The 24,306-nt window shown below is 40.8% G+C and overlaps 1 protein-coding gene across 3 annotated transcripts in view; it reads left to right on the forward strand.

The window, feature by feature from the left end:
- Nucleotides 1–24,306, forward strand: part of msh5 (mutS homolog 5) — a 248,287-nt gene that overhangs the window by 40,601 nt on the left and 183,380 nt on the right. For all 3 annotated transcript variants that reach the window (XM_063199820.1, XM_063199819.1, XM_063199818.1), the window contains 5 exons: nucleotides 7,847–7,967; nucleotides 11,960–12,040; nucleotides 13,858–13,911; nucleotides 18,682–18,803; nucleotides 20,188–20,297. In XM_063199820.1, coding sequence (XP_063055890.1) covers nucleotides 7,847–7,967; nucleotides 11,960–12,040; nucleotides 13,858–13,911; nucleotides 18,682–18,803; nucleotides 20,188–20,297 — 488 coding nt within the window. The remainder of the gene's footprint in view (nucleotides 1–7,846; nucleotides 7,968–11,959; nucleotides 12,041–13,857; nucleotides 13,912–18,681; nucleotides 18,804–20,187; nucleotides 20,298–24,306) is intronic.

Raw genomic sequence — 24,306 nt, forward strand, 5'->3', positions numbered from 1 at the left:
TACAAAGTGGTATTGTTTGGTATTCATCATTGGCAAAACGATAGGAGGTAGTGTCACCTTTTTTGAACAGGAGCATGTATTCCTCACCCGTTTCACTATATTTCTGTCAAACCATTTCACTCACCACGTTTGTTTGTGCATGTAATGGGGGAGGACACAGAGAATACACTAGGTAGACCTACGTCTTTGCCAAGTGGCGAACGTAATGCAATGCGTGCGCTGTGCGCTTGAATACATACACTGACAGATGATTGAAAAAAATCGTATAACACGATTTCTCAAAAAACAAATCGATTTGACGTTCAAATTTTAAAATCACATCGATTTTTTTGCCCAGGCCTAGTGCCAATCTTGACAAATTACTGCCATATTGAATTTCTGTATGGCCACTGTGCCTTTTAACAAAAGTGTCCCTCAGAGAGTATTTACCGTAAATCCTCTAATTGTGGCCTGTATTCCATTACTGGCCGGGATTCTAATATTGGCCGGTCTCGCGGTCGGCGGAGGTAAATTGGGGCCGGTCTCTTGTACAGGCCGGGTCTAAAAATAGAATCAATGATTTATTTTCCGTTTACCGGATATCTCACGTTGTTCTCAAAATCCACAACTGTAGGCCTAATCATTAAGGTGGTCAACATAAGACATATGCACTCCGAAAAATGACTCATTTGCTACTATAAAACAAACGGTGCACACGCCAAAGACTAGTTATTACATGTGAGCAGTGTGTTAATATCAGCTGTGTGAGAGCGACCGCTTCGCAGCTTCTCTCTAGCTTTCCTGCAGACGCGTGGGTAACCTATGGCAACAACACGAGCCCAGAATACAGCCAGAGGCAGGGGGAGCGCGCCCATACAGAAAGAGTGTTTGCCTTGTTTGCAAAGTTGTGAGAGCCCTCCTCGTAAATGCATTCGGCGGTCAAACTTTTACTATGCGTTGCCAGTGGAGTGAAAATGTAAGGCACGCTACAGTATTAGACAATATGGCCACTTCGCTTAACCTTCATATTTCAGTAACGTACGCTTCACACATAGAGATTGCTTCAGGCTACGGACCGGAGACAGAAATTGAATGTATATTTCCCCGACATTAGGCTGCAGCAAGAAACAGTTTCTTCCGAAGTCTGGGGTAAAATAGGGAGTGAAACAGCCGCAGATATTGGAATACGACCGTCAATGTCAATGTTGTTGCCGCATCTCGTGTCCATAAACTCAAGGCGAGAATGGGAGGAAAGACAAACAGATGGAAGGGACACACGCCTCGTGAGTAAAATCAAAGAGGCTTGAGACAAGAGGGCTTACTCACGTCATAACAGCGTAGTAGGAAATGATGGCGAGGGGAGTACGGAAATGTTATTCACTGTGGAACAGGTCATAGGACAGGGTGAATGTCTGTCAGCTGTCCTTAATTACCCCCAGCAATTACTGCTGACCAACAGCTGCCGTTACTTGGCCACAAATTATCCATCATGGTGTCGCCCCCACTGACCATGTGCAAGGGAGTACGAAAATGGCATCCATCGCACCCACTGACCAATGACCATGCACAAGGGAGTTAATTTTCCATCCACTCGTGTCCTCAGGCAACGCCCCCGTACTACACCGTGGCCAATGCATTCCCCGCCAAGAGATTGTTCTTTCTCTTGAGTTTCTTTGTAAAAAATGGACCGACGACGGTCTCCTAGTCATTCGCACCATATCGTAACTAGTGTGGTAACTGTAGCCTACTTTTTAAAAAAATGAACCAAGTAGGCCTATTTTATTGGTTCAAAACACGGTAGACACATGGTTTTATTCATTCCACTGGTAGTCTGTTTTGCTTAAATAGGAATATTGGCTTGTCTCTAATTCTGGCCTCCTTCCAATTATGGCCTGGTCCAAGATGCACTTGAGTAAATACAGGCCCCGGCCAATATTAGAGGATTTACGGTATGGCAACTTTCATATTTTTATACCAAACAAAACGACTTTTACATGAACCATTTAGTAGCAATGGCCTCCATTTTGAAAAATGACTGCCATTTTGAAATTTTGGGTGGCCAGGGTCTTCTTCAAAGCAGTGCCCCTCAGACAGCATTTCAGCCAAATTTCATGTTTGTATGTGAAAGTAAATGGTTTTTACACTAACCATTTAGTAGCAATGGCGGACATCTTTAAAAACTGCCACCACATCGAATTTTCGCTTGACCAGTGCTTTTTTCCTAAAAAGTGACCCGTAGAGAGTATTTCAGCCACATTTCATGTCTTTATTAGCCTGGAAAACCAGCGCCAACTGCTGGACGGCAAAATGTTTTGCCTGCATTTGGGTCTGGCATCTGGGTTGTGAGGGAGTGACGATAGAGCAGTGAGACGTTGGGCAGTGGGGGAAGCGAAAGCACAACAAGAAAGATGGCGGCGGCAATGGAACAGTGCTCGTTTGATTCAGCCTTGGCATCAGTTTTGGAAGAATTAGACTTGTGGTTTTCGTTAAAACGTGAGCAAGAGGAGGCTCTACGTTCATTCATTTTTAAGAAGGACATTTTCGCCGTGTTACCGACAGGCTATGGCAAAAGTCTTATCTACCAGTTAGCTCCACTGTTAGCCAAAATGATGGGGCTCTTTGAAAACCTGATGGTAGTAGTCGTCTCGCCCTTGTTAGCCCTAATGGAAGACCAGGTGAAGGAGGCGAGCAATTTTGGACTCACTTCTATGCAACTGGGCGTCGATAACCCGGCAAACATCAGAAGGGGTCACTGCCAGTTGGTGTTCGGCAGTCCGGAGGCATGGCTTTTGCAGAACAAGTGGCGCGACATGTTGGGGACCAAAGTCTTCCAAGACAACGTCCTCGGAGTTGTGGTGGACGAGGTTCACCTCATTTAATGGTAAGTGGCATGCTCTTAACCACGTCAAGGTGTGTGTAGTATATTCCTAAAAGATGACGGTAACGATTTGGTAAACGCTTCACCCTATTGCCATTGTAACAGATGGACTGTCGCCCCGGACGTCTCCCTTTTAATCTCAGTTTGCTGGTGCTCATCGAACCGTAGTGCCGTGTACTAATTTCCAAAGTGTAAAATTGAACTTAAGACGCACCATGTGTCTCCTCTAGCCGCCATGAACCGCTGTTTATCGGTCATCCCCAGTCAATCGAGCCCCACGTTGATCTCGCACAATGTCCATGTAAACTTCAATCTTACGACCATAGACTTTAGATAGTCAACACTAAATGCATCGATGCATGCACTTTTTGGGCTATGTTATGGAGCTATAGTACCATTCCGGTGGAGTGGTCTACACTAGAAGCGCACTGACACCGTGCATTCAGACAGTAAATACACCGAGTAAACCAACAAAAACACTTCTGAGACTCATTCTTGTGTGTGATTGTATTCTCAAACACTTCAGCTACGGTTGTGCAAGGTGTTTCAAATCAAGTCAATTTGTGAGTGCGGTGAGCACTCTGAGAAACCATCCCCAGTCAATCGAGCCCCACGTTGATCTCGCACAACGCAATTGCTCAATTATGTTGAATTAATTGTTCCGTTGATGTGGAAATGACACTAAGAAGCTAGTTTAGATGGACTTAATTGCTTTGTGATGATTGAAGAATAACGTACTGTTTTTCCACAGGGGGAAACGTTACAAAGGGGAGAACGCCTTCAGGGAGTGTTTTGGCAAGCTAGGAGAGCACATCTGACAGACAAAAAGGTTTCATCAAAGACACACAGACAGGTAAGCTAGTTCTATCATCTGTGGAAAGATGTCTTGGTTGTACTTTATCATAGCCAAATGTTGTGTTTGAGTTAAGGACTGTTCCCCACCCCATCTGAGTTAGTGAGGGGGGTCTATTGCCACTCTGTATCTGTATGTTTTAACATTATCCAGCAGTCTATTAGGCCTACAATCTGTTGTCACAAGTTAACACACTGATTGTAATAGGTATTGTGAATGTTAATGAGGATCATGTCTGTGTGCTTGATGTTAACAATATGCAACTGTACCAGTCCACCAGCGGAAATATAGGCTACTGTTTGTCTGCCATCTACATTCTTTTTTTTTTCTTTTGTGCAAGCTCCTGAAGTAAAGGACCTAGATAGGACCTTCATATCAAGGACATTGACTGTGTGGATCTCGAGGTGCAGTTATCCAAAGTTGCTACCCACGGAATACCAGGTTTTGAGGGATCCTGCCAGAGCAGAGAATCAACAGTAAGTCAACTCTTAACAAATACACATACAAATACACATACAAGGGTGTGCCCAACACACATGTACTTTATAATATATTATTTTCTAAGTAATGAGACAAATTGAGGAATACATATTGGCCTGGTTCAGTCAAGTGGAGTTGTTGTATGTTTCAAGCTACAGGTGTTTGCAAGGCAATTTATCATTTCTCGAAATAAAGGCAAATTTCATACATGTGTGTGACCATTCATCTTGCCATCTGTATTATTTTGTAGTAGGAAGGCAGGAGTCTTCTTGACAGTGTGATGCTACAGTAATGCTTGCAGTAATTTAAAGAGTATAGTTTACCTTCCTTGAAGCAATGCTGGGCTATATGCCTTGCTCAAGGACACTTTAGGCATGGATGGAGGTGTATGCAGTGGTCAGAGATTTGAGTCACCAACCCTCTGATCTTAAGACCACCTCCCTAATCATTAGGCCACACTGCCCACCATGTTAACAAACTACAATATGAAGCCCCCTTTGCCTGTATTAATGACTCATGAATTGTTGTGTTTGATTTGTTGTTATTGACAGGATACATTGAAGAGGAGACTCTGACCGCCGGCTGCTTGTGTTATTCACCCCCACCACTTGTAATACTGTATGCCTGCATTGTTGTTTGTTGCTCAGGCTTTGTCAACCGATATGGTCTTCGACATGTTACCCTTAGGTGTGGAAACAGATTGTGCCAGTCCAGCAAAATGAGCCAGACAGATAGTAACACTGAAAAAGGACAATGTTGTTCCCATGGCCTCCCACTGCAGAAGACTACAGAAGTTCAGTGAAGCACAAACAGCTGTTCCTCTTGTACTTAATAATTTAGTCAGCTGGATTGTAGGTGCCACTAAGGAGCCAACAGTGGATAATTTTGTCAACATTTCCATGGCATGCATTAAAAGGGCAGCCTGTAATTGTTTGCCTTGCCTCCATCTTCCTTGCCACCAAGGGCTGTAGACCGATGCCCTAGTCCTCCTGTTTAGGTACAACCATGCATTTAGGCCAGTCTATTGAAGCATATACTTATGACTGTTTGTATGTGTTGCGTATCTAGTAATGGATAAATTACCACATGAATAACTGCATGTTCATTATATTGAGAATTATAATGGCTTCCATTATTGATTAAAAAGATATCTACCACCACTTGCAGTATTGTTTTGTTATAAATAAAGCACTGTTAAGAATCCAGGAAGACAGATGCCGAGGCACTCAAGGTTGCAATTTTTTTTACTTTTTTTATTTGGCTACAATGCCTCAGAATCTGTCTTCCTGGACCAAGTTTGAGAGCCCCTACACTGATGAGCAGCAAGGAAAAAAGGTGAAGACCCAGAAGCACTCCAATTACCTGCTTGTGTTTGATACTGTTAGGAATTCATTTAGCCCACTTAAAATACATGAATTTCACTGAAAAATTATTTGAAAAATGGGACTGTGTTGCTTTAATGCACTTCATTTTCTGTTCTTGTTTCCATCACCTTGTGTAATGGGGATGATTTGCTCTACAGAATGTAATATGCAATCTCTTCAATACTTTCTTCGTAAAACGTCCATCTCACATGTAGTGCATATACTACAAAGCTATGGACGTCTGGCCACCCTATACATAACATGAGTGGAGGAATTTATATGATTGTTTTAACATTTGTAGGCTAAACCTATCTTGAATCTTGTTTCACCTTTTAACTGTGCATTAAAGATGCAACTCCATTTGAAGTGATGGTCGACTGTGGTGTCTTGTCTGAAATTTTAAAACATTATCCAGAGGGAGAAAGGAATATGATTCCCTTACCATGATTGGGAGACAAATGGGCCACGCGCTACTCTTTTTTTAGCTGTTAGATGATTATTCCAGGAAGATGCTGATGTCCTTATAGATTTTTCTATCCAAGTCATCAAACAAGGCAGTGAGGCGCAGGGCGCATAGTTTGTTTATCTTAGTTGGATCGTCAGTGTCATTGCAACCCGAAAAGTCCCTTTCCCATTCCGCAAACGTCGGCAAAGCAGTGCTGCTTGCGATTATTTTATTATGGTTGAGATAGCCGCGGCTGCACATTACAAACCCCCTTACAATGCGTTCGCCACTTTTGTTCCTGTCTTTTTTTGTTGTTGTTTAACATGGGCCATTTCAATTAGTTATTTGTGCAAGACTGCCATGAACAGATATTTCTTTTTCATAACTTAACAATTTGAGCCGTTAACATAGGCTACTGTCCCATTCATCCAAGCATCCGAAGTTACAGCGGATGCTGGCTAGGACAGTGTTCTCTGCAAAGTCAGACACAGCTTTTTTTGTGGTGAATCCGAACGGTGCGATATTAATGGATGATCTCTGGTAGGGTGGCCTTTTCGCTTGCATGGTGGAACAGAAGACGTTGGCGGCATGCATTAAAAAAATAAATAACGAAACAGAAGATTATCAGTAGGCTATGGCTAGGCCTGCTCTTTTCTTAGATTCGGAAGCAGGCGGCGTTATCTTCGGATAATTTGCGCGCATGGTGGTGTGGTGGTGAAATGCAGGCGATACAAAATTGTGGCAGTGGGGATTGGAAATGAGTTTTATTCATGATTATAGCCAATTTATTATTGTGTTGTAGGTCCAGCCTATTATTTTAAGGTTACTACAGAGATATAATAGGCCTAGGCCTACTGTAGCCTATGGTGAATGATGTGAGAGACTGTCTCGGATAATTTATAGGATTTATTATTTTTTTTTTGACAGAGGGAATGGGAGCTCAGCTCCCATTGGCTCCCACGGAATTGAAACTGGACCATTATTAATGTATGTTTTTCTGGAAGCTAATACACCATGGAGATAGTGTCCAATAAGTTGAATTTGGACTTTTTACATTTTTACAATGAGTTTAAACAAAAAAGGGTAAAAATGGCAAGGACAAAATGATTAGACCCTTGATCATTAATAGTCAATACGGTGCCATTTATGAACCAAATCTGACACCAGGCACTTTGATTAGTTGTTAACTACAAAGGCACATGTCCTACCAGGGATTTTGGCCCATTTTTTCATTGCAAATAATTAAGATGGTCCAAATTGCATGGATGTTGAGCATGAACATTCATTTTCAGCACTTCTCAAAGATTATCTAAAGGATTTAGGTCAGAACCACTCCATGTGCCAACCTAGCTAGGGGCCATGTGCCAACCTAGCTAACAACTAATCAGAGCCTGTTTGTCAGTTTTGGTTCATAAATGGCCATATTGACTATGAATGATCAGGGGGCTAATAATTGTGTCCTTGTCACTTTTGCCCTTTTTTGTTTAAACTCATTGTAAAAAAAACAAAAAACAAATTCAACTCATTGGACATAATCTCCATCAGTTTCCAGATTAACAGAAACGGTTAATAGTGGTCATTCTCACTGAGAAATCAAGAGAGATGTCGAATTTCAGGAGGGGGGCTAATAATATAGTCCTAGTATAGTATAAAAAAGTTTATCTTTTAGAGAACTGCAATACAACGTATTTCACCTTTTGTTGTGGTTTCACCACTTGACATTTTCAGGGGCAAGCAATGTTTTTTGAAAGCCTGTTGCAAGTCTTTAAAGTAACATTGCAAATTGTTGTTAATTATTGACCCATGTGTGTATGCTATTGGTATTGTCACTTTGCTCCTAATGACAGGTCTATCTAAGTGTTGTTGCTCAAAAAGGACGGATCGGGCTGAGTTACTATGACAGCAAGGATTACGTTCTGTACTACATGCCTGATACCACTGACAGCAACCTGCAGCTACTCCGTAGAGGTATGAATTAGGACTGTGTGATTATGGCCAAAATGCTAATCAGAATTAAAAATCATGATTAAAGGTGCACTGTGCAATATTTTTTAGTAGTTTATTTCCATAATTCATGCTGCATATTCACAAATGTTACTTTTTCACCACCATCAAATTGCAGTTTTTATACATGAGAATGGGGATCTTCTCCATTGTCTGCCTGTTTGAATTTTCAGAAAGACATTTTTAGCTGCAAAACTTAATGTACTTTGATCATACTAGTAAACACATTGGTTCATTATTTAGAATGAAAAGATCAATTTTGGCAGTAGACAGCACAGTTTTAATGAGCAGCACAGTTGCAATACCTACTCTGGCCATCATCCTACACAGTGTACCTTTAAAGGGGTGGGGAACCCTTTTCATTCGAATTCTAATTCATCCAAGGGCCATAAAATTTCTCCGAAAGCCGTATTATGAACACAAACCAGGATTTTCCCCTTGACTTTAGGCCTATATTGAAGGCAGCCACATTTTAAACAAACACCACCTTCTCTAGGTTCCCAGAATATAACTTAATTGTATTGCAAATTGCATTTTCTAAGATTCCTTTACTGATAAATGAGAGAAGGTCGCACCATGCATAGGTTTCTTTATTATTACACAGATGCGTTTCGGCGTTCTGACTTCCTCAGTGTGCAATACAGTAGGTCACTTAATTGAACAAGAAATTTAAGCGGTTGTATATGTTGTTAAAAGGTCACTACTCATTGTGTCAAAAAGACATTTCTTTAACCCTCTAGCTACCAGAATTTTTTTTTGAATAGGTCGGAATTCTACCAAGACTTCTGAGGAAAAATTGACATTAAATAATGTCAAATAACTTGAAAAGACATGAAAAGTGTCAATTACAAGTTACTTTCATATTAAAGTAGAGAAAACACACTTTCAAATGGTATATCATTTATGGATAATTAATTGTTCAGTATTCCTATAGAGTGCCTTTTGTTGTGGATTAAATTATAAAAATGTGATAAAATCCGATATTATATAGGCCTATCTATCTATATATCTATATATTTAGGCCTATCTATCTATCTATCTATCTATCTATCGATCTCTCTATCCATCTATCTATCTATCCTTCCGTCTATCCATCCATCCATCCAGGGTCAAAGTTGAACAATGATCATGTGACGACAACAAATGTCGTTCACCCAAAAGTCCTGTTTTCAAGCGGTTTCAAGCGGTATAACTGTAATGGACTACACTAGCTAATAATGTTTGAACTAAACCATGCCAACGACGTGGAAGGATAACCGTAGAAGTGTCCGCGATAGCAGACAGGACATGAATGGAGCTCTAAGGACGTTTCCCCTCCCAATTTGGCACAGGTAAGACGCGCCAGGCATCACCAACTAATACGGAATTGAAGTGCTACAAACACCACGTTGGTAGGCTATTATTGGAAGTTAGCATTCAACTCAACGTCTTCACGCACATTTTTATGAAGGACAACGTGGAGTAGTAACAGTCCTTGACTGCTTTGCCAAAGCTGACACGCAAAATGAGTAGCCTATCATGCTGCGCTTCCTTCACATGATGCGCCGGTTACGCAGAGCTGTCGCTGTTAATTGTTCCAGGAAACTAAGATAGTTGGATACCAACATATGGTTTGACTCTGAAAACACACCGAAGACAGTTTACATTTTTAATATGTAGCGTGTAGACATCGGCTGGACAGTTGTGTTTGCTGTTTAGGACCATGGCAGAACTCATCACAGTTGAACACCATCTCATAAGCCTAATAAAACAACATGATCTAAAAATAGCCTAAATAGTCATAAACATGTGCTGTTGACCATGAAAATAGATCGAAGAGGGTTGGAAGTTTTCATATTTAGTGTATATTGGTTGTAGAAACAGAATGGTTGTGTTTGTAGCCATCCATTCTCGGACGGCCGTCATTTGAATTGACGGCAGATTGCCAAATCGCATAAAGCGGCGCATCTCGTAATAAAATCTAAAATACTGAAAAATAATATAATATAAACATATAGTTTTTATACTGAAAGTATATCGAGGAGGGTCTGTAATATTGAGCTAAAGTGTTGAAAGCTGGAAAAACTGCATGATGACGGCCGTCCAGCCGTATTTTCATATGAAAATATTCCGCCCGGCCGCGGCCGTTCTGGTACAGATCCAGCCGGACGTTCACGGCCGTTATGGTAGCTAGAGGGTTAATGCTGTCCTATGAAAATATATACAGTCAATCCGGAAAGTATTCACAGCGCTTCACTTTTTTCACATTTTATTATCTTACAGCCTTATTCCAAATGCTACAAATGAATCTCTGTTGTCAAAATCCTACACAAATGATTCCATTATGACCATGTGAAAAACAAGTTGTCTTGACAGTTTTGAAAATGTATAAAAATAAAAAACAAATAAATATTTTTTACAAAAGTATTCATAGCCTTTGCTTAAGCTTAATACTTTGTAGAACCACCTTAGGCAGCAACTACATTCATTTTTTCATTTCGAAATGAAAAGGGATTAAAAGGGAGGTCATCGGTGTGTGTTTCAACCTTTTAGTGCATTGAAATTGTACATTTTGAGTCTGCACCTGGCTAAAATAGATAGATGTGAGTTTTGAATGAAATCCTATGGAGTCTCATGATCTGCTTCTGTAGTCACATTGCATGTTGACATGCGTGCTTCTTTAGGTGTAATTCAGATTTCCAATGTTGACGGCATCCATACATAGCCAAACCATGTCAGTCCCACAACCATGCTTGACTAGCCAGATGATGCACTGTCATCACAACAGTCAAGACAACTTGTTTTTCACATGGTCATAATGGAATGATTTGTGTAGGATTTTGACAACAGCGATTCATTTGTAGCATTTGGAATAAGGCTGTAAGATAATAAAATGTGAAAAAAGTGAAGCGAATACTTTCCGGATTGACTACTCACAAATCTGCAAAATATGTGAGGGCTGTACTCACCGTAACATTTGTGAATATGCAGCATGAATTCTGGAAATAAACTACTAAAAAATATTGCACAGTGCACCTTTTAATCATGATTTTTAATTCTGATTAGTATTTTGGCATGCCGACGAGAGGCAGTTCTCTAAAGAAGAGGGAGACAATATACATCCAGATTGTTTTGTTAGTCTGATCTGCACTACAGGACAAGTCTGGTTGAGGATATTGCAACTGACTGAGGGTTAATACCTATTTAATGCAAGGGTGTACTTACTTATGCCTTGCTGTCCTGTGAATGTTATGGCCTTATGGCCAATAAAAATATGATAACATGTAAATGGTTGGGTGGAATTAGTTAAAGGAGACTCTGATTGTTCCTTCTTGAGATTTCTGGGAAGATCAGGCCATATTTTATTGTCAATTTTGACAAATGTAAGAAATTTAAAATTTCAAACTTGTTCTTGGGACTGTAAATAACACAAGTCGAGAAGCAAGTAATATAATACGACCCTTTACTTTATACGTTTTGTTAGTTGTAGGGTGCGTAAAAGCTTTTTTCAGTTATCATGCTTTTGCATGCTGCACAATTCAAACACTTAAAATTCTCATGGGAATTTTGAATGGAAATGGCGAGGGTACGGGGAGCTGTGAGCGCACCAACCGATCTTTTAAATTGGGTTCTCTTTTGTAGCAGGTGCGTGGGTTATCTTGAAATGCATGGCCAATGTGTGGGTCACTACTCAGAATGTGCCAGTGTCGGTTTACAATGTCTTTCAACTGGTAAGAGATTTGTCCATAAGTGGAGTATCGGAAGGCCTGGATGATAATCTCTGTGCACCACCCTCCATCAGGTTGTGCACAGAGATTAACATCCAGGCCGTGATCCTAGTTCGTGAACTGTTCCTTTAAAATGGAAATGGTCTTTTTACTTGTACACATCAATTCAAAGAACCACATGCCAGTATTAGTATGCAATTACATTATTATGTTTAGGTTTGTAACAGCTTCCATGTCATGTCTTCCCAGTGGTAGAAGAAGTCAGTCCTCAGGTAATCATAACGAGTGCTAAACAAGACCACAGCATGGTCCAGTTTATCAAAAGCCTTGGTAAGTACACCTCACTGTGTGGTTGTGTGTGTACTAGGAGTGTCAAAATTAACACAATAATAGTGTAACTCTAATCTGTTTTGATGCAATCCAAATTTCTTTCTTTTTTCCCCATTTACAACACTACTAAACTGTTTTGCGTAAGAATTTGGAACAGTTGAAACAGAACATTTTGTTTTTTTATTTTTAGAAAAAGCCCTTTATCATTGGAAGGTTCATTCAAAAACATTTGAATTGTACTCAAATGGCTGATGACTTGAAAATTATGATGACTGTCATTGATATTGAATATTTGGGGAAATCAATGAAAAATGTCAGTTGCATAATAATTATTATATCCCCGAAACGCGGAGCGTCGGGGATGTAATGGTTTTGCGTGCACCGCCGCCGCCGCCGCCGCCGCCGCGTCCGCCGCCGCCGCGTAAGGTCTTTCGTGTTAACGCGATAACTTTTGAACGGATGTTTGGATTTGTCCCAGATTTTTTGTGTGAATGCTCTAGGGCAGGTTCATGAACTGATTCGAGTTTGGAGGTCAACACTTTCAAGATGGCTGAATTCAAGATGGCCGAATTTTTGTTTGGTCCATAACTTCTGACTGGGTGGATGGATTTGTCCCAAATTTGGTGTGTGAATGCTCTAGGGTAGGTTCATGAACTGATTCGAGTTTGGAGGTCAACACTTTCAAGATGGCTGAATTCAAGATGGCCAAATTTTTGTTTGGTCCATAACTTCTGACTGGGTGGATGGATTTGTCCCAAATTTGGTGTGTGAATGCTCTAGGGTAGGTTCATGAACTGATTCGAGTTTGGAGGTCAACACTTTCAAGATGGCTGAATTCAAGATGGCCGAATTTTTGTTTGGTCCATAACTTCTGACCGGCTGGATGGATTTGTCCCAGATTTGGTGTGTGAATGCTCTAGGGTAGGTTCATGAACTGATTCAAGTTTGGAGGTCAACACTTTCAAGATGGCTGAATTCAAGATGGCCGAATTTTTGTTTGGTCCATAACTTCTGACCGGCTGGATGGATTTGTCTCAGATTTTGTGTGTGAATGCTCTAGGGTAGGTTCATGAACTGATTCGAGTTTGGAAGACAACACTTTCAAAATGGCGGAATTTTCATTTGGCCCATAACTTCTGACTGGGTGGATTGATTTGCCCGGTAACACCTTATTTTAATGGTTCACCATTTCAGTGAATCTACCATATTAGGTACAGTGTAATAACCAATGTAACATTATTTAATACCATGTAATACTAGTGTAATACCAGTGTAACAATATGCAATATCAGGTAGCCTACAGTGTAATAACGAGTGTAATAGTATGCAATACCATGTAATATAGTGTAATACCAGTGTAACAATATGCAATACCATGTAATACCACTTACGCACAAACACATGATGTAAGTAAAAAAAATGGCGGTGTTACACTGGTATCACATTGTATTAAATATTGTTACACTGGTTATTACACTGTACCAAATGTGGTATATCCACTGAACCATTAAAACAGTATTACCATGTGCCCCATTTTTGCTTCATTTTCACAATAGTCGTTTGGTTTTAAGCCTATGCACGTCATGTCACGTCTGTATGTATCATATACGTTTACGAAATGGTGGACAGGAGTGGTAGGAATGATGGGGGACTGGAAGCGTCGCGTTTCGGGGATATACCTTAAGCAGTCGAAGGCGACTGCACAGGCAGTCTAGTTTGGAATGCAGTGTATTTCCATCAATTGATTGATCACTACAGTTTCCAGAAAATAAATCTTAAATCTTGAATCTTCCATATTTCCTTCATCTCTTGAACAGGCTCCAATCCAGACTATAAACCTGAAGTGGTGGTTTACCCCAACTCGGACTTTGGTGAGTTGCATCTTGGTCCATATAGCTCATGCAAAAAATAGCAATAATTTCGTGTTTCATAGGGCCTTTCAGAGAATCCAAAGTCACCTTTCAAAAGGGGGATGGGGTGAGAGAGTGGGCATGTCAGGAAAGGGGGTGGCTTGGTTGTAGAGACCAGGCCTCAACAGAGCCATGGAAGTAATAGTTACGCTAATCCCATGTTCCATTTTTACACAAAGATTTGTGGCCCATGGAGCTTTTTACACACAGATGATCATTGGCATAGTTCCAAAATAGTTCCAGAAAGTGAGAGTCAAACACAGAATGTGCTGTAAAGGCAAATGTAATTACCTCCACCAGGAGGTTATGTGATCGCCCGATTTCTGTGTGAGCATGTCTGTCCGTCTGTCGCTCTGTTCGTTCGCTGCTATTTCGCGGGCTGCCACAAGGTGGACGAGGTGAATTGAGCAATGATAGGACATGCCTGCGACTTGGATTGATGGACAGTGACCAGTGACCACAGCACACCGAGCGGATTTGCTGTGCCTACATGGCTGCGTAAACAATAGCACACCAAATAATGTACAATATGGCACACATATCGTTGCGGAGTTAATTGTTCTCCGAGCGTTTGGCCTGACAACCAAATCAGCTTTTGCGGAGTTAACGGTTTCCCTGTTGTTCATTTGAAGTTCACGAAGCGTGGAGATATTAATAACGGCGAACAGTGGTTAACAGTGATGAAGGCAGCGCCAAAGAGGGAATGGTATCCAGTTCACTACATTTAGGTTAATCAAAGTTGTGTTGCGACTGTCACCACAAAGCCAATCAGAATGCACACAGCACGGATTTGCTGTGCCCACATGACTGAAGCCATAGGCTTAGCCACCAAAACATAATGTAATACAGCATAATAATGACATGCCACGCATACGTTGTGAGTTATTGTTCTCAACCATATCAGCTTTCTCTCGTCTATCCAGTTGAAGTTTGTACGAAGGGTGGAAGAATTAATAACGGTGAACAGTGCAAAGGAGGGAAAGCTTTAGTTCACTATTTAAGGTTAATCAATAGGCTATTGTGTTGCGAGCGTGACAGTGATCCTAAAGCATTCTCAAAGGGCAATGTTGACCACCGTAGTCATATCATTAACTATATAGTATGGCCGGATATTACAGTAATAGCTGTGCCATTTAATATTGTGGCAAAACAATTATGTGATGAAAGGCATGCTGCCAACACACAATGAATGAACAATGTCACCAAGGCTATAGCAATGGGATCTAATAATTTCCAGTAGGCCTACATATTCCATATTACAGTAGGGCCTGGCATGACCAAACATTTGCCAATCCCACAATGACAGGTGAGCTATAGGGCCTACTAAATCTAACCAGGTGACATACATCCTATAATAAAAGAGACACATCATTTAGTTAACATTGAAGGTTCACTTCTCTGAACACAATGGTATGTAGGCCTAGCCTATTTAGGCCTGCATGGATCACACCACACCATGTCACAAATATTAGAACAAATTCAGCTTCCCTGGCTGAGGTCTGCATTCTCTGAGTGCATTTCTAGTTCATTTTAATTCATTCTTGCGTCACTTTTGCTCGTTATGTAGTGGTTCTGTAGTGGAGAGAAAAACGCTGCCTAGAATGATTTGAATTCATGTAAATCATGTTATCATCACCTGTACCCCGGTTGTATGGCTCTGGGCCTCAGTGTACAGGTGGGTTTTGAGATGTGTATGGAAGAGGGCATGACTAATGGAGAGTGACAAACTGGTCCTTGACTTGGGAGGGTAGGGTTGGAGAAGATCTCAGATATGGTATTGCAAAATCACAGAGTGGTACAGTGCTAGGTAGTACAACAAGTAGGTAAAGGAACTATACGATATATAGAGTATCACTTCACTTTCTTCTGAATGCAAGGCAAGAGCCATATAAACAAGTCCGACAGGCGGACAACAGATGCGTCCGTCTATGCTCGTGGTTCTCATCTCTTTTTGCCCAAACGACCCCCTGGCCTCCTCATAACATGTCAAGGCGCAACATCGCCCTATGTTTCACAAAATCGCCTACAGGGTCTAGCTACGCTTCTCACCCGCCTTTCAAACCTCGCGGCCCGGTCAGCCTCTCACGGTAGACAGAGCCGGCAGGCCAGGCGAGATGGCAATGGGCGAACGATCGTTTGCACACATTACCCACTCACATCACATCACATCACATCTCATCACATCACAGTGTCTACATGGCTTAAATGCGATTGCGTGTTGGTCCTAGATAACATTTAAAGCCCCGTTATATCGTTATGGAAGTACAAGAACTGCTATTGTCAAGAAGTAGTGTAATATAAGCTTGTGGCTGCCTGGTTGTGGTAAAATGCTAACGAATGCTAACTGTAGCTTACCCGGCTAGCTAAAAACATCGAGTGATCAAATAAATGACAATGTGGGGAAACCTATTTGTGTCAAATAAGTTTGTAGCGCATTTTTACACCAATCCGGGGTAGTCATTATGTTTATAAGCATTTAGGCTCTTTAAAGGGACACGGTGCAGGATTTTTTGTTGATTATTTCCAGAATCCATGCTACCCATTCACTAATGTTACCTTTTTCATGAATACTTACCACCACCATCAAATTCTAAGTGTTCATTATGACTGGAAAAATTGCACTTTTCATTCATGAAAAGGGGATCTTCTCCATGGTCCGCCATTTTGAATTTCCAGAAATAGCCATTTTTAGTTGTAAAACTGACTGTACTTGGGCTAGAAAATATAAGTTTATTACTTAGTAAACTTTCATGAAAAGATCAAATATGGCAATATGCAACCCAGTTTCAATGAGCAGCATAGTTGCAGTACCTTTTTTGACCATTTCATGCACAGTGTCCCTTTATTTTTTTGATATTGAAATTTTTATTACTTTTTCTCACAGTCATACACCACAAACATATACACATACACAAAACAAAAGGAAGGGGGGGGGGGCTGCAGTGTTCAGAGTTCAGTTCAGATTTGTGTTCTTATAAAGTCCAAGGGTCCCTGTGTGCCACCAGGCCTCTCTGTTGGCTTTAAAGATAGGGCCGCCTGTTCCATGGCTAGGGTATCCATAAATTCGTTTTGCCATTGGTCCATGTTGAAGCAGCTGTTCTTGCGTACTTTCCAATTCATGAGGATTGTCCGCTTTGCCACCAGAAACGCTAGACAGAGTACATGTTGTATTTTCCTTGCTTGCACTCCATCTATTTCATTTCCAAGCAAGCATGCAATTGGGCAAGGGGTAATACATATATTAAATACAGAATTCAACTTGTTAATGATGTCCTGCCAAAATTGCTTAACAGCAGGACAATTCCACAACATGTGAGTCAATGTCCCTACCGAGCCACAACCATGCCAGCACTTATTGGACACAGAAGGGTCCATTTTATTCAATGTTTCTGGGGTAATGTAAGCTCTGTGAATTGTTTTTAACTGGATCAATTTGTATCTGACACATTTTGAACTAGTTGTGCTATTTCTAAGCGCTGCATTCCATTGTGACTCGGAGATGGGCAATCCCATTTCACGTTCCCATTGACCTTTTACTGGTAAATTCACACATGGTTTCGCTGAAGATAGTAGTTTATAAATCTTTGACACAGTGCCTTTACCTTTAATGGCTGTAATTAGCTTGTTCTCCAGGTCATTGTGTGTTCCCAGCTGTATACCCTTTGACATCAATGATTTAAATATGGAATAAAATCTATTATAAGTTAGGAAATGTACATCAGTCAACCCAAATTCTGCTTTCAAGTCATTAAAAGCCACTATTTTCCCATTCTGTATTACTTGCCCCACCTGGTTTACACCATGTTGCTGCCATTGGTTATCTTTAAGTGTTACCCCGCCCGCTGCAAACAAGAAGTTTCGCCACAGTGGGCAGGATGGCAGTGAATATCCAGTAAAAGACAAGCCTTTTTGTATTATTGACACAATTTCGCATGAGAATTTGAGTATTGGGTTATTTAGTCGCGTCTTTGGGTTATACCATAGTTTACTTAATGTCAACTCTTTACAATGTTCTGAGATTATCTTTTCTTCCAGCCAGTCCCAGCTTCCAATTTTTCTCATAGTATTATAGCCCCATTGCAGTGGATACCGTGAATTAAATGCAATATAGTACTGGTAGATGTCAGGTAATGCTATTCCACCCCTAGACCGTGGTTCATTCAATTTTTTCTGGCTAATCCTCGGTTTTTTATAGTTCCATAGGAATCCATGCAGTATTTTATTTACCTCCTTAAACCAGCTTGTGGGGAATTTAAGTGGGATGGACGAGATTATAAAAGTCAATCTTGGTAAGAGATTCATTTTAATAATTTCAGCTCTGGCCCAGAGAGACATAGGTAACACAGACCATCTTTTGGTGTCATCCCTCATAGACTTTAGTATCTCCCTTTAAATTAAGCAAAAACTTAGATGTGGAAATCATAGAAATAGCCGCCATGTTTCTCTGAAAATGTTGACCAAAGCTGAACTCTGTGCCGCCTTGTGGACACAAGAGGGAATCACAATTTAGAAAGGCGTCACGGACGGACGGACAGACCAACGGACAGACAAAGCCTCTTAAATGTGGGACGCATCTAAAAATCAGGGCACTGTACTTGAGACCATTTTATGATTTCAGACAAAGCCCTATAGTCTGCTATGAGAGCAAAGTCAACTGGGGTCTTATATTTCATCTTTGTGTCCTTAAACTTTGCTGTTAAAATTCATTCTGACTCTCGTTTCTTTGTCAAGGACTGGAGGTGGGAAAACAGCGGCTACTTGCAGCCAATCTGCCTTTTCTTCCTCCGACCATCACGGAAAAAGAGAAGATCCCATATTTGTCTTCCTGCTTCAGCTTTGATTCTATACTCATGGTGTGTGTGTGTGTGTGTGTGTGTGTGTGTGTGTGTGTGTGTGTGTGTGTGTGTGTGTGTGTGTGTGTGTGTGTGTGTGTGTGTGTATTAATTATATCCCCGAAACGCGGAACGTCGGATTCGGTGTGTGAATGCTCTAGGGTGGGTTCATGAACTGATTAGAGTTTGCAGGTCAACACTTTCAAGATGGACGAATTTTTGTTTGGCCCATAACTTCTCACCGGGTGGATGGATTTGTCCCAGATTTGGTGTGTGAAGGCTCTAGGGTAGGTTCATGAACTGATTCGAGTTTGGAGGTCAACACTTTCAAGATGGCTGAATTCAAGATGGACGAATTTTTGTTAAACCCATAATTACTGACTGGGTGGATGGATTTATCCTAGATTTTGTGTGTGAATGCTCTAGGGTAGGTTCATGAATGGATTCAAGTTTGGAGGTCAACACTTTCAAAATGGCGGAATTTTCATTTGGCTCATAACTTCTGACTGGGTGGATTGATTTGCCCAGTAACTCCTTACTTTAATGGTTCACCATTTCAGTGAATCTACCATATCAGGTAAAGTGTAATAACCAGTGTAACAATATTTAATACCATGTAATACTTGGCGCCACGACCAAGTCTTGAGAAAGCTAGTCGAAGTACTGGAGGAGTGCAGACAGGATAGCAGAATACCATCGCTGACAGAGGATCCCACCACCTTATCCCACCTCATTTTTTCCTGCTAACTCAAATGAATGGAGGAAAAATAAACGAGGCCTTCAAAGAAAAGAACACGGTCCCTTAAGTCAAATATGGCAGAGGTTCCCTGATGTTTTGAGGTTGCTTTGCTGCCTCTGGCACTGGACTGCTTGACCGTGTGCATGGAATTATGAAGTCTGAAGACTATCAACAAATTTTGCAGCATAATGTAGGAGTCCACCCCTGAATCCCATAGAAAACCTATGGAGATCTCAAAACGGCAGTGTGGAGAACACACCCTTCAAATCACCTCAAGGATGGTCTAAAATTCCAGCAGAGCGTTATAGGAAACTCATACATGGTTATCAGAAGTGGTTGTTCACAGTTATTTTGTCTAAAGCTTGTGCTACCAAGTATTAGGCTGAGGGTGTCAATACTTCCGTCCGGCCCATTTTTGGAGTTTTGTGTAAATGGTCATTCATTTGACTTTTTTGTCATTCTCTTTTGTGTTTTTTCAATGCAAGACAAACAAATGAAGATCTTAATAGCAAAGCATTTATGATTGCAATCATTTTCTGGAAGAAATTGAGTATTATCTGACAGAATTAGAATAACGGGTGCCAATACTATTGGCCATCACTGTACAACTATGTGTCTTAATGCAATTTACACGTCCCCAATTTGTGACTTCATATATTTTCACAGGTACGAGCAGTAGGCGCTCTGTTGAAGTGTCTCGACAAACGCAGAGTTGGTGTGGAGCTTGAAGACAGCAGTGTGGGCATACCCATTCTGCAATTCCGTGTCTGTTCACTGTAAGTAAAAGAAGAAAAAAAAAACACACACACTCTGTTAATACTTGCTATTTTTTTTTGATACCAACACCACAGCAGACACGTTTCTGCCCTTTAGATCCCAGACTTTGAAAATGATGCACAGGATTCCTGAGAATTCCAATGATTTTTTTTTTGTGCAATTTTGTAAATTTAAAATCATAACAAATTACTTTAAACGTAATACAATGTGTCAATAATTATAGGTCACTTTCATATTAAATGTGAGAAATATATTAAATGATATAGAATTGATTGATAATAAGTGTTCAGAATTCCCATAGATAGTGGCCATCTTACAATAACTGGCGCCCTGTGCAACACCCCCTAATCGTCCTTCCGTCTGTCCATCTATCCTGTGGGGCAGCAGCAAACGGGTATTGTCCCAGGCCCAGGAATTAGGGGGCCCAGCACTGGGTCCTCATGAAGTTTGCGATTAGTGGTTCTATTTTATTTAAAAATAAATTGGTTCGAGGGAGAGAGAATACGCTATATTTGCATTATATACATGATATCCAGATCTTTTGCCTTTCCTGTCCTTAAAAAGGGATCAAGAACCCTCCACCTCCCCCACCCCTAGTTCACAAGTCATTACAAGGAAGAAAAAAACGGCTCCAACCAACGTGGCTTGTGTCATTTGCCAAGGGGTCTTAGTACAAATCAGAAGGGCAAAAAATGAAGGAAAAGCGAAAAATGGAGGAAGAAACCGGGAGCCTCAGGAATTCAGTAAAAATATTCTCCAGATGATGCAGGTACTAGCAAAAGGCAGGGGAGGACAAAGCAAAAGTTTTCGGTCCTCATAACCAGACACATACTGCACTGCAGTAGGCTATTCATGTTAAAAAGGAGATCAGTCACACTCATGAACACAGTAGAAAACGGGCATTGCATTGATATCATACCCTGATGATGAGAAGGTGCGTCGGGCGCCTATGTCGAGAACCAACTTTGAATGTTAGGAGAAAGGAGGGCCCGTTCAGAGATTTTTGTCCCGGGCCCAGTCACACCTGTCAGTGGCTCTGCCTGTGCTTTCACCAAAAAAGGTCGGAGTTGAACATATGACGACAACAAATGGCATTCATCCAGAAGTTCACTCAGTATGCTAGCCAAAAGGAGCCTTGCATATGTGCGCTTAACTGCATGGGAAGCACAAACTTCCACACCAGAACATTCGATTTTGTGCAAACAAAAATCCTGTAATATTTATTAATAATAAAATCAACATGTGGGGTGCATATCAGCATAGGTTTCCACTGTTCTCCAAATCATCATTCAATCATCCAAATTCTCTCGTCTAGGGGTGATGCACAACAGTGTTTCCCAACCACTGTGCCGCCGCGACAGATCGTCAGGTGTGCCGTGGAAAATTCTTGTTTGAAAAAAAAACAAAAAAAAAACGAATTCATTATTATCAGCAAAAAATGCCTATATGTCATTGTGTAGTGTCTGCTGTTGACTGGCGTCCTAATCATGTAATAATTCCTTATCACTAGGTGGCAGCAGGTAGCGAATTGCAAAAGAAGGCAAATGCCGTGAACTCGAGAGAGTTTCATGTCATTACATTACATTACGTTACATTTCATTTGGATTTAGGACTACCGGTACTTGTACGTGGGATGCAACGGCACCGATTCCATTGTGCTTGGTATGTAAACGAAACACTCCTCACAAAACAAGAGTGCAGAGCTGAACTTGTAGCTAAAACAAAAAATGTCACACAGTGGCAGAGACGCTAATATTACCTGCCTGCAAAGCCATTGTAAAAGAGATGCTTGGACCTAAAGCGGTTAAAGAAATAGCCAAAGTCCCTCTCTCAAATAAAACAATTTCCAGACATTGATGACATGTCTGCTGACATCGAAAGTGTGATTTTGGAAAAGATCTGTATCCGTGAGAAATTTGCATTGCATCTTGACGAGGCTGATATTAGTGGACATGCGCAACTCCTGGCCAATGTGCATTTTGTGGATGAAGACGCAATCGGAGAAAACGCTCTATTTTGCAAGGCATTGAACAGAGATTGATATTAAACATGCATATTCATATTGTAACGGTGAAATCTTTCCTAAATATCATTGCTACTGTCAGAATAAGCATTATTTTCTGTATTCCTGCAAATAGAATGCTTTTGGACAGAATAACAATTTGTAAATAGTAGGCCTAGGCCTCCCTTGAAGTGTATAGCTTCCTTAAGAAGTGGACTTTTTATTTGAAAGAGGAAATATAAAAGATGATTAAAAAAATAAATGTTTTGTGTTTATTTGATTGCTATTCAAGACACTTTTATAAGAATGACTATATTGTTAGGCGGCTACTATAATTTGTTTTCATTATTTCATCATTTTTGGTTGGTGGTGTGCTGCAAGATTTTTTGAAGGGAAAAAGTGTGCCCTGGCTCAAAAAAGGTTGGGAAACACTGATGTACAAGGTGTACAAGGGGGTGCACAGTGGGTTGGGTTGTAGGGGACACTCATGTTGGTGTTTTTTTTTGTATATATGTGTATGTTCACATGTATTTGATGTCCTGCCAGGGACTGCAGATGTAAATTAGCCTGAGGCTAACTCTGGTACAATGCATGAAATGGCAACATTTATGTTTTAATTCTACATGGTCCTTAATGAATTGAAACTGAAATGGAATATCTCTTCCAAAGCAATACCTATACTGGTGGGAGACAGGAGTGTTCTTCTCTAGCGCCCATCATTCATGCCAATAATAGAAACACAAGGGTATCCCCTCATCTTCAAACCCTGAATTGAATTTTGCATAATCTATTATGGCAGCATAATTCATATTTAGGGCGGAATTCTCCCCTCTCCACTGAAGTCGGTTTTACGCACACACTTTTTACGCGCTTTGATCCTGCGCGTATTCTCCCCTATGAAATATGACCACACCCCTGGCGCTTAACTCCGAAAAACAGCGCGTAGCCCAACATGGGCGTGATATATGCTAAATGGGGGGATGAGTCTTCCCCAACCTCATCAGTTGTGGTTTCAAAGAAACCACGGAGCATGGATTTTCAGATCAACCATGTGAAAACCTCGGCAGTCCATTGAGATCCAAAACTGAACTTTAACTTTGAATTTAGAACCACGTGCCAAACGTCCTCGTGCAAAAGCATATCAAAATCTAACCTCCGCTCATTTTCACAAGCACAAGGCGAGTAGTCGAGGTGAGATAACGAGATGGAAACGCAATGTGTACCTTTGGCGGGAACTCAGCTTAGCGTTTTGGTGCGCAACAGGTTGATTGAAATAATAAACATGATTAAACGTTTGGTTAAAAATTGAGTTTGGTGTGTTGCCTAGTCAAGTCCGGAAATCAAAACCTGATTTAAAATGCTGATAATTCCCACAGTTAAAACAACACATTGTATTTGCTTACTTTTAAAAGTGCTTCTCCGCTTCTCTGTACAGCAACGTGACATTAATATCATTGGAAATATGTGGATCTCAGCTGTCCGTCAGCATATTACACTTAGGCTACATGCATGCTGAAGAATGAACAAGGAAATCGATCGTCATAAAAAACGGAGATAAAAAAACCTTTATATTCTGTCGCAGACATGGGAATTAATTGGACATGGGCATGCAATGCCAAGCCAGGACTTAAACGCGGAGCTGATGGGGTGTATTGTAATAGAGACCAGAAGCGAAATGCCAAAGACATGCTCTGATATGTAGGCCTACCTTTTACGTTTAGCTGTAATGACATTCAGGAAATATTTTCTGCCTTACAAAAACAGATAGGACAACCTGTAGCCTACCTCAGTATGTGGTGGTTTTGTATGTCGGGCATCAGTTCAGAAAGTTTAATAGGTTACATGCACATATGTACGAGTTCCAATAAATCACACAAGTGGAGGAGTTGAAATAAAAAAACATTTACTTAACGTCGTGGCTACAACATAGTAAAAATGGTGAAGGTTGATTTTGAATAGGCATACTTTGGGTGGCTGTGAGGACGACTGGAACAGCGGTCTTTAGT

Source organism: Engraulis encrasicolus, chromosome 5 (assembly GCF_034702125.1).
Source record: "Engraulis encrasicolus isolate BLACKSEA-1 chromosome 5, IST_EnEncr_1.0, whole genome shotgun sequence".
Lineage (NCBI taxonomy): Eukaryota > Metazoa > Chordata > Actinopteri > Clupeiformes > Engraulidae > Engraulis > Engraulis encrasicolus.